Source organism: Oreochromis niloticus, linkage group LG9, assembly GCF_001858045.2.
Source record: "Oreochromis niloticus isolate F11D_XX linkage group LG9, O_niloticus_UMD_NMBU, whole genome shotgun sequence".
NCBI lineage: Eukaryota > Metazoa > Chordata > Actinopteri > Cichliformes > Cichlidae > Oreochromis > Oreochromis niloticus.
This window is the reverse complement of record NC_031974.2, coordinates 11,188,713-11,204,181: the sequence shown is the minus strand read 5'-3', so window position 1 is coordinate 11,204,181 and position 15,469 is coordinate 11,188,713. Positions and strand designations below refer to the sequence as shown.

At 40.7% G+C, this 15,469-nt stretch overlaps 1 protein-coding gene across 6 annotated transcripts in view; it reads left to right on the top strand.

Moving 5' to 3' along the window:
* dpp6a (dipeptidyl-peptidase 6a) overlaps positions 1–15,469 on the top strand; it is a 248,968-nt gene that overhangs the window by 129,795 nt on the left and 103,704 nt on the right. The window contains exon 1 of one of the 6 annotated variants that reach the window (XM_005449088.4): positions 357–701. The exons of the other annotated variants lie outside the window; for them this stretch is intronic. Within the exon in view, the coding sequence (XP_005449145.1) occupies positions 645–701 (57 nt within the window). The 5' untranslated portion in view covers positions 357–644. Of the gene's footprint in view, positions 1–356; positions 702–15,469 lie in introns of those variants that run through there. 6 annotated transcript variants of the gene reach the window in all.

Sequence of the window (15,469 nt, the reverse complement as noted above, 5' to 3'; positions counted from 1 at the left end):
GAGAAATAAACAAATGTGGGAATGGACTTAATGAGATGGCGAGCTGGCTTTATTTTTGCAATGAAGAAATCTAAATAAGGCGACGAGACTTTATGATAATGACTGTTGGTGTTTAAAATGGGAGCGTTTGACTGTCCCCATGAATCTAAACGAATATTTTACAAACTTGTATTCCTCGCGAGTTCTGAATTAAAGTTTGAGCCGCGTGATTTCAACGTGCATCTTTAATTGCAATCCACTCAGTCTGCATCACTTGCAAGTCAAGCGTTTTGTGCGCACGCAGAGTCCCGCACGGAGCGTTTAAAGAAGAAATGCGTGACTCTCTCTCTCTCTCTCCCTCCCTCTCTGCTGTCTCCTCCTCCTCTCCTCTTTGGCTTCCACTGAAAATCTTTTTTTCTTGTCTTTGCCGTTTCTCTTCCCGAGCAGCGCGTCCTTATACCACTTGTTATCTCACACCTTGGTCGGTGCACACGAAGCTTGTGGGCGCCGTAAAAAGACCGTTTTCCTTTTTCTTCTTTTTTTTGACCTACTGGTTCTGCACCGGTGTGTGTGTGCGTCTGTGTGTGTGTGCGTGTGTTTCTGTATTTGCATTTTTCCCTTCCTCCTGCCGGGGAAACAACAGTTTCTCCCAGCTTTAGGGAATCATGACCACTGCAAAGGAAGGCAATGCACCGTCGAAAGCGGCTCAACAGCAAGATCAGGTACGGATGAGCTTTCCTGTCACCTCCTCGCATATTAATTACACCGTTAACCCGTGTTGCCCCCCCGCTTTGCTTGGCCAACACGGGGTTTATTTGCATGACACGCTGCAGCGACTTTTCTCACAGACTGAAATGGTGTGCGGAGGGCAGAAACGTGTATAATTTGGTACTCTGAGCTCGTTTAAAGCGGTTGAACAGGGAGTCATTCGTGGAAGTGAAAGGCTAGCCGGTGCTGTCAGATCATCACGGCCGGTGGATTTATTTTACAGCCTCCGTTGTAATCGTCTTTATTATTCAGCAGTAATTATTGTGACTTTACGCACGGGAGACAAGGAGCAGCTTGTGTTGTCCATTGCGTCCAGTGCGCTTCACCTTGCAGAAGCAGAGCACGCAAATGAGCCCAATTAACCCAACTTGAATCGCGTTGGAAGGCCTGCAAAAGTGCGACTAATGATTATATCAACAGTTTTAAATCATCACGTCATCTTCACTCATCTTCTGACCTTTTTCCCCCCAGACGTGCTCGGGTTTTTTTGTGCTCTCTTCAGTCTGCAGGCTGAGAACACTGTTGCATTTTTTTGATGTGGTGGTGCAGGGTGGCTCTGTTCTGTTTTTATTCGCTACCTCCATCACTCAGTAATGATGGAGCATCTGCTGACCCTCCTCCACTGAGGTACCACAGCCGGCGGACACTACAGGGAAAATCATTTCAAGCACGAATGTTTCGTGTTGTGATAACAAAGAGCACTTTTTATTGTGCCATGATAATGTCAAGGTTAACAAATAATGTGCCTCCACCTACAGCACAGAGCCCTTGAATTTGAGTAGTGATGCAAATTGATTGCTTCTTACCTACAAACGTTTAACATTTTTGAAAGTTTTTGCATTTGTAGCAAAATAAAATTAAGAAATTCTTAAATTCCGTGGTGCCATTACAAATATGCTCTAACAGATGTTAGTTTGGACATCCAGATCCACTAATCCTGTTGTTCTGTGTTCAGTCTGTTGCATACAGCCACATTCAAGACTGTTTTAGGTGAATCCCTATATATCACATCTCACCCCCTCCAGCCAGTCTGTCAACTTAAACTTTAACATTAGATGGCATCTGTCACTGTTGTCCTCCACCTGTGTGCCACACCTGTCTAATAATGACAGAAAAGGTGAGAGGGACACTTGATTTTATCCTGCCAAGCAGACAATCTCCCCCATGCTGTGATTTAGCAGCAGACTGTCGCTCACACCCTTGGAGGCAGTCAAAGGTCTCCATGTAGCACCCTGTGCACTGTGCACGTGCATTACAGACTGTGCAGGCAGAAACATCAACATAACCAAGCAGTAGATTAGACTGTCCTGAAATTAACTGTGCAAATCGATGGAAAATGGTTCTGGAGAAACGGTGAGGATTTTTGTTTTCTCGTGTCTTGTGCCATGGCAATTTAAATATGTTAGGTTGTTCTGGAGTGTAGGTAAGACAAAAGAAGAAATGTAAAGACATCCCCTCAGGCACTAATTAGATGTGTGGATTTCTGTCTTTTGAAAGGATGAAATAGAGCTGCAACACTTATTTTCATAATTATTTTTTCCCCCCAACAAATCGATGAGTTGAGTTTCCAGAAAATGGCAAAAGCCCCGTCTCACAAGTTTCAAGATCCCATGGTGACAACCTCAGAATATTAGTTTGGTCTGAACAACAGCGCTGAATACAAAGCCATTTCATTTTCAGCAGTACAACAAAGAGCTGAGAAACAGCTCATCATTCAAAAACTTGGAATGGATGTTTTTGCTTAATAAAGGATTGAGTTGATACATCTTCTGGCTTATCAAATAATCAAGTTTTATTCTTTTGTTTGTTTGGGGTTTTTTTTTCCCAACTCAAAAGTGTTTTTTACTTATCAGCTGGCTCTTTCAGATAGATGGTCCATCTGCTCACAAGATCAGCTGAGACCTGGGTGGTGGTGTTGGTTCCAGTGCCCTTTGTGATAATTACCAAAAAGACAAGTGACTTGGTCCTTCTCAAATATCAGCAGATGGCAGTTTGTGACTTTCAGTGGACTTTCCTGAGGCTTAAACAGGGTAATCAAACAATGGTCTCAATCATATTATTTTTTTAAACCTCCAGTCTAACAAAGATGTGTGTTTTGGCAAACACTTTACATGAGGAGACATGGCCACTGTGATTACATGTGCTCCTGCAGTGATCCGCTGATTGATGGTCTGCTAGCAGGGCTTGTGGTCCAGGGACAGAGGATGGAGATAGAGGGCAGCTCACTAGAGATAACAGCAGCAGCTCTTCAGTAATCACCTAGCTGCAGCAGCACAGAGTCACATTGCTAACCCTCATTACTGAAACAAGGTAGAGGTTCTGAAGGTGTGAGAGGTCGAGATGAGGCAGGGGAGGCAATGCATTTGCAGAGGTGTGAGACACTGGATTAATTGAAAGCTGTTGTCAAAATACGCATATCTTTGGTGTTTCATCGCTGTCTGGTTAATGACCAGAGGGCTGTGATTGGGAACCTGTAGATTTGACACACGGCAGTTGTTGAAATTAAAATCTGCTGCTTGATATGGACAACAGGGGCGAGATAGTTGTGTTTAAAGGGAAGAACAAACCCTGCTGGCTTGGTAAACACGCCTGCGCTGTGAACGATTGCATTATACAGATTTCAGTTATTTTTCTCGCAGCCATTCGAAGCTCAGTGCGGCTTTAAAGCAGAGATCACAGCACCCAGCTTTTAATGGGTGAGACTTCTGCGGATTCACCTCCACCCTTCATTCTAATAATCAGGCCTTTTTTTTCCACACTCTTTGGAAACCATAGTAGGTAACACAGCCTAAAGAGAGAGACTTAGATGTGGTGAGAGATGAGTTGAAAAGCAAAGTCTTCCCACTTAGACTTGAATTTGTGCAGTCTCGTACTTGCAGAACAGAAAAGGGCTTTTTTTTTTTTTTTTTTTGGTGGTGGGGGGTGGGGGATTCAATGCCAAAAACTCAGATCATGCCATTGCGGCAGCTTGAGCAACAGCTGAGTGGAGCAGGCTGTGGGTGTTGAAGAGGATAGACATCTAAGGGCCAAAGAAAGAATCAAGCCATCGCATGGGTAGGATGCAAGGGCTATGATCTTACTCACTTTGCAGCTTTTTCTTTTTGGAGCGCTCTCTCTGTCTTTTTTATATATAGATATATATATGTACCCGTGTGTGTATGTGTGTGTGTGTGTGTGTGTGTGTGTGTATGTATGTATGTATGTATGTGTGTATATATATATATATATATATATATATATATATATATATATATATATATATATACATGTATACACACACACACACATAGAAAATATCATTTTGGTGTTCTGAATTAGTTATAAAAAGGACTGGCCGTCGAATAGCATGTGTTTCTTCTAAGAGAGGCTGCTTACTTAGTATCGTGATAGTATTCAGCGTCATGTCGATCTTAAGTGAGGTTTCTGAAGGGGTGCTGTTCTCAAATATTGATAAGCTGTTGTTCACTTGAAATGGAGCCTGTCTGCCACGAGCTGATAAATTCAAACATAAAACCTGAAGATGCTCACTTGAAAGTCAAACCGAAATATTGATGTGACGAAGTCAGACGGGAACAGGCTCTTTTTAGGATGGTGAAAGGTTCAGAAATTGTGAAATGGGTGATATTTCATTTTAGCATGCTTCCTGTTATATTGCAAAGATAAGCGTGGCTTTAATCAGCCCATGCTTTTTGTTTTATTCACCTCGCTGTGGTGGAGCTGCTGCCTCGGTAGCCTGCCGATGAAGAGCACGCGTGACAAGTGCTCAAACAGATGTTGATTCAAGTAGCAACTTGCACACAAGACACAGTGGGGCTAGAGTGGGATCATCTGCACTGCACCTGTATTGACATTTGTGCTTTTGCATGAACTTTCCTGCAGAATGTGATTTGAACATTGTCATTGTAATGCGTATTATGTTGATTTTTCTACTTTTTAACAACTGTCACAGGTTAAGTATTCATTTGTCAGCATGACTAAAATGTGCCAGATTAGCTAACAGTGAATGTAGACCCTGACATGTGTTTAAAACAGCACAATTACACGGCAAAATAAATTAATTTCAATGCGGTTATCAGTGGATTAGCTTGCTTGGGAGCTGGCAGTGAGGCTCAGTGTGGGGGATTGGATGGAGAATGCTAATGTAGCTTATTAGCTCTGTTTTGTTTTTGTTTTTCAGTCAAATTTTATGCAAGCTTCTATTATGGAGAAGAAAATACTTTTTAAAAAGTTTCCAGGCGGTTATGAGACTGAGCTAAATCTCAGTAGTATGTCTTAAAAAAAAAAAAAAAAACTGTCTCAATGTTACAGGTGTAACCAGTCTCCAAATTCATTATACCTTGATTTTTGGGCCACAGTTCAGTTCATTCAATCCAAGTTTTTATTTAGCAGGATTGTGGGGAAAAAAGACTGTATCACGTGCATCATCACTTGAATGATGAGTGGAACGTGTGCTAAAAATAAACTCCATCATTCTGATGAGTTGCAGCTCACTCTTTAGCTGGAAGATTTTTAAACATTACAGCTTTCCGCAGATGAGCACGCTTTTACCATCACTGACAGCCCTACAGTGATCACTAGCAAAAGCAATGTAGGCACAACACTTTATGGCTTATTCACATTTTTAAAAGCTTTTATTACATTTCTCATATATTTACGCTGCTATTTCTGGCTTCTCGATGCATATGGGGGTCTCGTAAGGTGTCAATTTTCATCACAGTTTTGATAGAAGGCACTGAGATAATAAATGCAATTTACTTACTTTTAATTACATTTTTTAACGACTTTCAGTAAGTATTATGGACGGCAAGTTAAGGGATCTGCCATGCTGTTTTAGGCAAAAAAGTAAAGAATTTCTAGAAGCAGCCACATCATATCAGTGACTTTCAACCTTTGCAACAGCTGCTAATGTCTAGTAAATCATCAAGGGAGCGCATCCTGTTGTAAATCCTTAGCCAGACAGTCAACCTGCATTTGCAGAATGCTTGTTTTTTGTGTAAAGTCATGTTCCCTGTCAGAAGCATTGTTTTTATTTCAGCTCAGCTGCATTATCAATACTGTGTTTGTGAAAACTAAAATGATAATGTGGACAGTTTGTTTTATTTTTTTTGTCTTAAACCAAGTGTAAATGGCCATTTTAGCAATTAGGCCCCATTAATTCTGGTTATTTGAAGAATATCTCACAAGTACTCCCTGGCAAGATATGAAGCTGCTATGCCCCAGCTGATTTGCAGTCAACACCTGTACACTGGGATTAATAGGAAATTGAACGGACCTCTAGATTATTTCTGTAGCATCCTTCTGTTTCTCTGCCATGGGAGTCACCTAATCCTGCTGATATGTCTTTGTCATCTAATTACAACACAGAGGCAACCACAGAGAATGTGTTTTCCTACAAGTGGCTCAGCTAATCGGCTTGCTACAGAGAAAATAGAAGAGAAGATCAGTGGAACTATGTGACTAACTGGTGATATCTTAGCTACAGTCATAGGTTATTTTCTGAAAGTAGTTACGAGGCTCATCCAATGTATGTTGGAGAGTGGACTGTGAGACTGACAGACAGGTTGTTGTCAGTTTAATGTCAATTTACATGTAGCTCATACCCTCAACTATGGGCAGGAGCTCTGGGCAGTGACAGAAAGATTGAGACTGTGGATATAAACATTGGAAATGATCTTCTTTCGAGGGGTAAGGTGAGGAGCTTGGACATTCAGGAGGGGCTCAGAGATGCACCCCTTCACGCTGAAAGAGGCTAGCTGAGTTGATTCGGGCATCTAACTAAGATGCTTTCTAGGCATCTCCTAGGGTAGGTATTTCGTGAATGTCATATCAGGAAGAGGCCTTAGGGCAGACCCAGGACATGCTGGAGAGATTAGTCTCAGCTGGCTTTGGAGCACTTCAGTGTCTGCTGCTTCAGTAGTTGGACAGATGGAGTTACCAAGCTTCAGGGAAGAGATCTGACCACCACCTTGCTTCCTCAGTGTGATACAGTGAGAAGTTCTGTATAGGAAAAATGCAAAGTGCTGAAAACAGAACTTTTATCCACCTTCTGGCAGGCTATTTAAACAGATATTTATGAGGTTCTTCTGAAGTCCCTACTCTACATTTTCTATATGATAGACTTTCCAGCTTTGAGTGACTTTGCTTCCAACTAGGATTGACATACTAGAGTACATTTCCTTCAGGAAATGCACAGACTTCTTTTAAAACCACACAACTGCAAATTTGGCATGGGACTTTGCTCACTTCCACATAGATTTCTCCTGTAGTGATAAACCAACTAGCAAACATGCTGTCATAGTCAGTTTTATCACATACACTTTTCCCCCCTTTTTCTTTCTTCTCACTTTGTTGAATCTTTTTAGGGTAGCCACTTTTTAATAAGAGAGATAAGCAGAATAGCTGAAATAGATTCGGGAAAAGTAAGAGTGACAAGATTATTCAGTTTTGGAATGCTAATAGATGATAGGCCAGTTCCTCCTGTTTACTGAGTGCCCTTGACTGATAAGAAGGAATGGAAGATGGATTTAGAGGAGAATTGGATGTCCCTAATGTTTGTGCCATAGTTCATCTAAAGGGCAATTATGAACAATTGAGCTGTAATGTTGGGGTCTGAAGTGGAGATTAGAGGCGAGATTGCCAGGCAGCTAGCATGGCAATTCATCATGATTGTTGTCATGATTTAAATGTTCTTTGCCGAAATGGCTTATAAAGCATGGGAGTGGGGGATGGGAGGGGGGCTTTAATACAGCAATAAATATTCAGTGTTTGGAGCAACGGTCAAACTAAATGTCATGACAATCCTCCATCTCACTAATAGTCAGTGTAGACAACGTGTGTGTGTGTGTGTGTGTGTGTGTCTGTGTCTGTGGCTTTATGAAAACACCTCAGGAGGAGTTTCCAAATAGTGTGTAAAACTGCCTCATTTAGGAAAAGTTCAGCAATTCTTTCTGTCAGGTGTTGAGGAAAAAATATGTTTTTGCTCCTTTGTTGCATTCTAATTGTGTCTCTAAGCTACGCGAGTCAGCACAGAATATGCATAGAGATGCTATTAAACAATGTTCCGCTTTTTCCTTTATGAACCTGAGCGGTCATATTTCCATAAATGAACCAACTGGCCCAGAAGTCTAAGTCATGCCTTTTTCTCCTCGCCCTCTTTCAAATTGAGATAAATAAGGTAAAGGTATTTAGAATATTATTATATCTAATCTAATGTATGTTTTATAAATGAACTGCAAACGCGTTTTGAATTAGAACTTTTCAGATTTAATGGCCTACATGGAGCCTAATCTTCTGGTTAGTCATTTTTAAAAGCCCAATGGGAATAAAAATGAGAAATGTAAAACACCTTAATCAGCGGGGGAAAAAGGAAAAAAAAATATATAAAAAATGTAGTTGTGGGACCCAATACAAGTAGAATTTCACAATTCTTGATACCAAAGCAAAATGATTATATGATGTACGTAAACTTGAACTTGTTAATTCAAAAGCAGTTGTACATCACTGGTATGGTGGTAGAAGACTAATGTCGGATTTTTAAGACCATTACTCACACTGAAGTTTGGCGACTTAAAAATCTGATATTAGCCATTATTTATTTTCTTTCAGACACATGGGATATAAACAGATTTCCCTAAAATTTGTTATGTGTAGTTATTTTTTATTCTTTATAGCATGAAAGCACAGTAAAAAAAATAATAATCCTATTTTATTGTTACAACAGGTCTTACATTACTCTGACTCTGCTTGGATCAGCTGATCATCTTTGTAGGGGTAACATCAATGTTCATAACATAATTGAAGAGTGTTTCTCCCATCACTTCTTTGTTTTTTTTCAATTTTCTTTATCAGCCACTATGAATGTCAATCACGATGTAGCTGCAAGAATTTACCATCCAATATTTCAGTCCCGCTCTACTTTTTATTTAAAATCTTAACAATACGTCAACAGAACACAGAATAATGAAATGTTAAGATGGTTGCTGATTAGTCTACTAACATTACTATGAGGTATTGTGTTAGTTAAAGGATTTATATAATGTTAGCCATTGCAAACTTTGAGCAGTGTTTTAGTTTTACAGTGGCATTGCCTGCTGTCAAAAACAAAATAGTTCCATAAGAAGGAAAATACTCAGGATGTTGTTGGATGCTGAGCTTAAACTCATTCAGCTTGCATTCTTTAAATAGATGCTGGTGTTTTAGGTGTTACATAAAAAAGGAAGCACGAGAACATAGTTTGCATACTGAATTTTGCGACTTTTGCGAATGCCTTGTGGCAGAGCTATTACAACATTTAGTTGTCTTCCAGATTTAGTTTTTCCTGTGCTTGTGGCAGTACTTCTTCTTCAGCATGCACTAGGGTAGACTAGACCTGGTAGAGGTGTGCTGTATGTCTGGAAAAATTGCATCCTTAGTACATCCACTGCCTACAGTACCTACAGTATGACAAAAAACACCTAAATAATATCACGTTTTTATAATTTTCACATTGAAAGGTATATAAAGTATCGGTTCTTGTGACATACCTAAACCATGTCAAACTGGAGGAAATTTCATTGGTTGTCAGAGCAGTGAAATAAACCTTCTGCTCATAAGAAAAATTCTACCACTTTCACTGTTTAAGCATTTGCTTTCCTCTGCTGTGTGCTCTTTCTGAACATGTCTGCTGTGTTGAAGCAACTTAAAAAAAGGCAGCCATTCATCTATGGCGAGTTTATTTTTAACACCATCAGTTTTAGAGTAACACAATAACAGCTATTGTGCTGAACACGATATGTGCACGCCTTTAGGGAGCTGATGAAGACATGAAGAAATGAGATAGATACTGAGGAAGGTAAACGCAGGAAATACTCATCGCTTTTGTGCTGTTCATCCGTGCATGTAAAACCAGACAGTATTAAATCAGATTTGGAGAAAAGACCTCGACCCAAAAGCTTAAACCAGAATAATTTAGATCAAAATGAAAGAAAATATGTGCACAGAAGTGCAGCCAGTGATTGTGTCTGCATTTTGTATGCACCATGAAGTCAGATTAATCATCCATCAGACTGTCAGCAGTTTATCTCCATGTGCCTTGTGTGTCTGTACCATATAAAGCATGTGTGTTTCGGCGGGCAAGTTGATATGTCTTTGTATTCTCGTCTTCGTTTGTGTTTATCTGTGCCTTGCCTCAGTCCATTGGAGCTGTGTTTCCTGGGCTTATCGACCTGCTGTAATTAGGGGCCTAGAGCTGCAGAGCAGGAAGGCGATCAGGAGCCACCGTGTTCCGCCGAGCCTCTAATTGAAACGTTGAGCGTTTCCAGGTTCACCGTCGGCCCCCCTCGGGTCCCCGCTGTCATCTCGGCGCCACCTCCACGCCTGTGACAAACATTCAGAAGAGAGAGTGCTAGTCACGAATGATAAGCAGGTAATTGCCTGTAGGCTCAGATGCGAATTAGGAGACGCTCGTGCTCCAGCTTCATTGGACATGCTGCCAGGGGTTGTTTGTGCCACTGTTGTGTGTGTGTGTGTGTGTGTGACACCTCAAAATGATACACAGAGATGAGGTGAGCTTATCAAGTCGGAAGGCTTGTCTTATTTAGGCTCTAGTTTCTGAGTTTACCCTTAATGTCATGGTATAGTTTGTTAAAAAAAATCCTCACTTAGACACTAATGAATAACAAATTTCTCTCCACTTCCCTGCAAATTGCCTGATGAGGCAGCACACAGAGCCCACTCAGTAGCCTGCAGGGGGCTGAAGGCCCATAATTTGGCATCTGGGTGCTCAGCCAGGCACAGACCTTTAAGAATGGGCTTTCTTTTCAAAGCCCAGGCCAGCCTTCCAACCAGTGTTCCTGCTGACATTTATCGCCTCAAACCTTTAGCGTTATTGTTATGAGTGCAATAATTCTTGCCGTAGGGGAATACTCACAGCGCTCCAAATTGACCAACTTGAGGATTTTAATGTGACAGCTCATCACATTATAGTGTGAAAGTAGGCGGCCCAATGCAATATCATCTTTCTCTACTTGAGAAGCATGCGCCTGTGTCATCTGTCTGACGGTCATGTTGTCAGCTCCATCCTGGACTGCCTATCGGCTGGCATGCATCCCACTCTTGCTTCCGCCAGCTATAAAAACATAAGTCTGAGTAGAAGGGAGGTGGTCAGAGGCGACAGTGTCAACCCCCTGCTGTTTTCCCATGCTCAAAATATTGGCAGCCATTACATGTCTCCTCAGTGGCGTTTAGTGCCCATTGCTGAATTACTGACTTTCATCATGACATTTTCTGGGCACGCTCCAAATGCCCAGCAGCAGCCTGGTTTCTATGGAGATGCGGTTGCTCAATATGCAGCTTTGCACAAAGAAAACACACACACACACACAGATAAAAACAGACAAAGTGAGTAGGGGAAATGAATATTGGTCATTAATTGCATTGCTGTCTTGTTTTATGCTATTCCTTTGATTTAGTTTCCGTCGCTAGTTAAACAAACGCTCGGCTAATATGCATCTCATTCCGGCAAATGAGCATGCGGCCCTGATTTCAGTGTTACTGCAAATGAGCACCCAACTTTGTTCGAACATCAAACACGACAGGATGCGTGATTGGCGCTTTTGATTTGGTTATTGTTCTCCTGATATGAAAATGTGGTACAGCGGCACTTGGCTTGAATTGGCATTGCACACAGGGTGCTAATTACCACAGAGTCAGTGTTTTCATAGGCTTTTCAATCCCTGTGAATTCAGCTTATAGTTTGGTAGAACGTGTATGCAGATGAGAATTTTTTGTGTTGCTACATTTTGCTTGTTTGTTACTGAAATGTTTTAGTGGCCTACTTACTTAATCGCCCCTGGCACGATTTATCGTTCATCTGCTTTATATGACCAAGAAGAGATACTAAAATACTTTAAGTGGCACTTACACAGTCTGATTGAATCTTCCATCTTTACCATTTTCGAGATTAGAAGTCCACATAGTTCCACACAGGGTTTTCACTGTGGAGTTTATTATCTCATTTCAGTGATCCTCAGGGTGCTGTCAATTGCCTCTGAATTATAAGCTTTATCCCTGCTTATATCAGTGAAATACAGGTTCTCCCACACTCAGTCATTTGTTATCTTTTTAGAGGAGAAAAAAAACTACACTCCTGGGTATTCTCTGGGTCTGTATGAAGCTTAGAAAGCTCTCCAGTGAGTTTTTATCACCAATTTTATATCAGCTGTCACTGACCCTTGAATTTGCTTCAGGACAGTAAGATATCAAAATTAACAGTTATTGTTATACTTATCTGATTGCACTATGAGTAGAGAACACTTTCTTTTTGAAGTTTTCTGGCCTTTCAGACCTTAGGGTCCCAAATGTAATACCTTTTACTTGTTATCGCCTTCAGTACATAATTATCATGTGAAACTTTTGAAACGGAGGGTTATCTTTAACAACTTAAATTGGAAAAAGAACATCAATCATTAGCAGGCAAATAATGTACATAAAACACAAGGGAGCCAACTTCAAACACAGCAAACCAAAATTGAAAAAGATTACTAGTTAGTAGATTTTGAAACTTGTGTGGAGTCTTTTCCCCTTAGTGCCTGAGTCACACAGGCCCAGAGACTTTGAATAGTAAGTTGCATCAGCTGAGGTTCAGAATGTGGGATGTGTCTAAATAGACCTTTCACAGCTTCACTGCACTTGGCAATTAGTTAGTGTTTGTGTTTGTGGACAAATTGGTGTCTTCCATGTAAACTATGGGCTACTGTGGCAAAGTGTTAGTGACCAAAGCAATCATAAGGAGACCTGTCATAGGGTAGCCACACCTTAAAGCCAGCAAGTTGTTGCTGAAGGCTTATGTGGGAGGCTTAAGTTCAGTTCAGTTCTATTTTATTCATACAGTGTCAAATCACAATAACACTCGCCTCAAGGTGCTTTATATTTGTAAGGTAGACCCTACAATAATACATAGAGAGAAAAACCCAACAATCATATGACCCACTTTGGCGACAGTGGGAAGGAAAAACTCCCTTTTACAGGAAGAAAACTCTGGTTGGGGTGAAAGGAGAAGGAAGATAGGACAAAAGACACCGTGGAAGAGAGTCAGAGAGGTCTATTAACACATAGTGAGTGAGAAAGGTGACTGAAGAAGATATTCTCAATGCATCATGGGGATCCCCCATCAGCCTACACCTATTGCAGCATACCTAAGGGAGAATTCAGAGTCACCTGATCCAGGCCTAACTATATGCAAGTGAAATTAACTGCAAAACACCCATTCACACGGGCCTAGAAACCCTCCTGATGAGCTCTGGTCACATGGGAAAAGTGTGCAATCTGTGACCACTGGGGGTATTGGCATGACATTTGTCACAAAGAGGTATCAAGGATTTTTATAGACCCATGACCACTAACCACATAATCCAATATGGCAGACATGTGCACATAACGTGATGTCATGTGCACATGACATCACGTGAGAAACCTTAACAGAGTACTGCACCAAAAACCTTCTTGCAGTTGCTTTAGTTGGTAGTAGGTTCTGTGGTCTTCCACGGAAGATGCCAAATTATCTTCAAACATTTGAATAGTTACAACTTGTACCATGCACACTTCATAGTAGAGATGGCACGATACCACTTTTTTATGTCCGATACCGATATCATAAATTTGGATATCTGCCGATACCGATATGAATCCGATATAGTGTGTTTTTTAATCAATAAAACTGTTTTTTTTTTTAAAATATCTTGCTGCATTTTGTATAAGTTCATACTCAGTTTAAATAAACAACAACACTAAAGCTATTCTGTTATACCTGTATGTAAAAAATACACTGCACCCAAAATATTTCATAGTTCAGCAACACTGATCAATCTAATAAACTTAAACCTACTCCATCCTTCCTATTCTGGTATTTTAAAGAGTACTTAGCAGAAATATTAAGCAACCTAACTAATAGGGTTGCAAACTCCCAGCAAAAAAAATAGGGAACCACCCCCCACCCTCCACCTCATCATGCTTAATCAACGTAATCAACTTTAATTTGATGCAGGGTGAAAAAAAAAAAAAAATGCACAGAAATAAATTATTTTTCAAGAATAATTAAATAGATTCAACATCTTTCTTCTACAGAATTGCAGACTGCACAGATGGTATCTTCCCAAAGGAAAAAGTACTATAGCTTACTAGGGTATATTAGACTTAACAGTTACTATATACAGTAATGGACTTCTATGCATTTTACATCAGATTAAAACTTTGGGTGTAAGATTCAGATAATTATTTATTAAAAACTAGACATTTTAAATGAGAATAAGAAAGAAAAGTATGTCTTTGTGCCCCCTTTTCCCTGTTAATGCCCTATCGGCCCCCCTGGCTAAACTTTGCTACATCCGCCCCTGCACAGTTACCAGCCGTCAGCTACGTAGAAAAGGATCCTGGTGTAGAAAGTAATATTAAATAAATTCTAACGACAGCTTATCAAGCTTAAACGTGCTGCTGTTGTTCAGCCGCTGGTTTCCTCTTTCTGGTGCAAAGTGGACCAAAAACAAAGAAGAGAGACGCTGATCATTGATCAGTTTCATGATTGAAGTAGCAGCAGGAGAGGGAGAGAGGCAGTCGCTCCATATATCGGTTGTTAAGTCTGTGAAGGTTCTCAGTCATCCAGGTCATCGTAGTCAAAGGAGTTTGCAAAGAAAAGCGTCTGGACTTCTTTAAGTTGCTTGAAGATGTTTCACCTCTCATCCGAGAAGCTTCTTCAGTTCTAAGGTTCTAAGTTCTAAGATTAGAGGATCACCAGGGGGTCCTTTGTCCCTCCTTGGGGGGATTCTCCCACTGGGTTTAAATCTGGGACTCTCGACCATTTGACCTTAGAACTGAAGAAGCTTCTCGGATGAGAGGTGAAACGTCTTCAAGCAACTTAAAGAAGTCCAGACGCTTTTCTTTGCAAACTCCTTTGACTATCGGTTGTTAAGCTTAACGCGGGAATGCTTTACAAACATTCAGAGATGAACTTACACACTTGCTTTACTTCTCTCTGGGATAACTTCCTCGGAGATGAAATGCCGGATTGCTAGCGAGGCTACAAATACACACAGCCGCTCTATCACGTGACGCACACTGCTCCGACATGCTACAGTTATGAGCCGAGTTACGCCGTGTCGCAAGTTTTGTGAGGTACTTTTTTGATATTTAATGGATCGGATTACATTTTTTATTTCTCTCCGATATCCGATCCAGTAATTTATGTCAGTATCGGACCAATACCGATACGTAATATCGGATCGGTCCATCTCTACTTCATAGTACAAGTTGGAACTTTTAAAATATGTTTTTTTGCAGTGATCATGCACAACATTTACTGTCAAAGTTGTCATTCTCCATATACAGTTTGTGCCGCACCTTTTCCAGTTTCACAGCAGCTCTAAGTGTCTGCAGACACAGACACAAATTACTGGGAACTGTGGCAGTGTGCTAGTGACTAAAGCAGTCATGAGGTTTGTGGAGCTCCTCCCTCTTTGCAATACGTTTCACCTGGCAACAGCCAGAAACCTATTGCGTCGTCAGGGAACCAGGTTGCCAGTTGGGTCACCAACCACTCTCTTGGTCTCTGTGACTGAGAAATATCCTGGGTTAGGTTAGATTTTTTTTTTTTTTTTTTTTTTTTTTTTTTTTTTTAGGATTTTTTAATCCTGTTACAGTGACTTAAAAATGTGTTGCACTCTGATCTGTGCATTTTTACCTGATCCCCTTG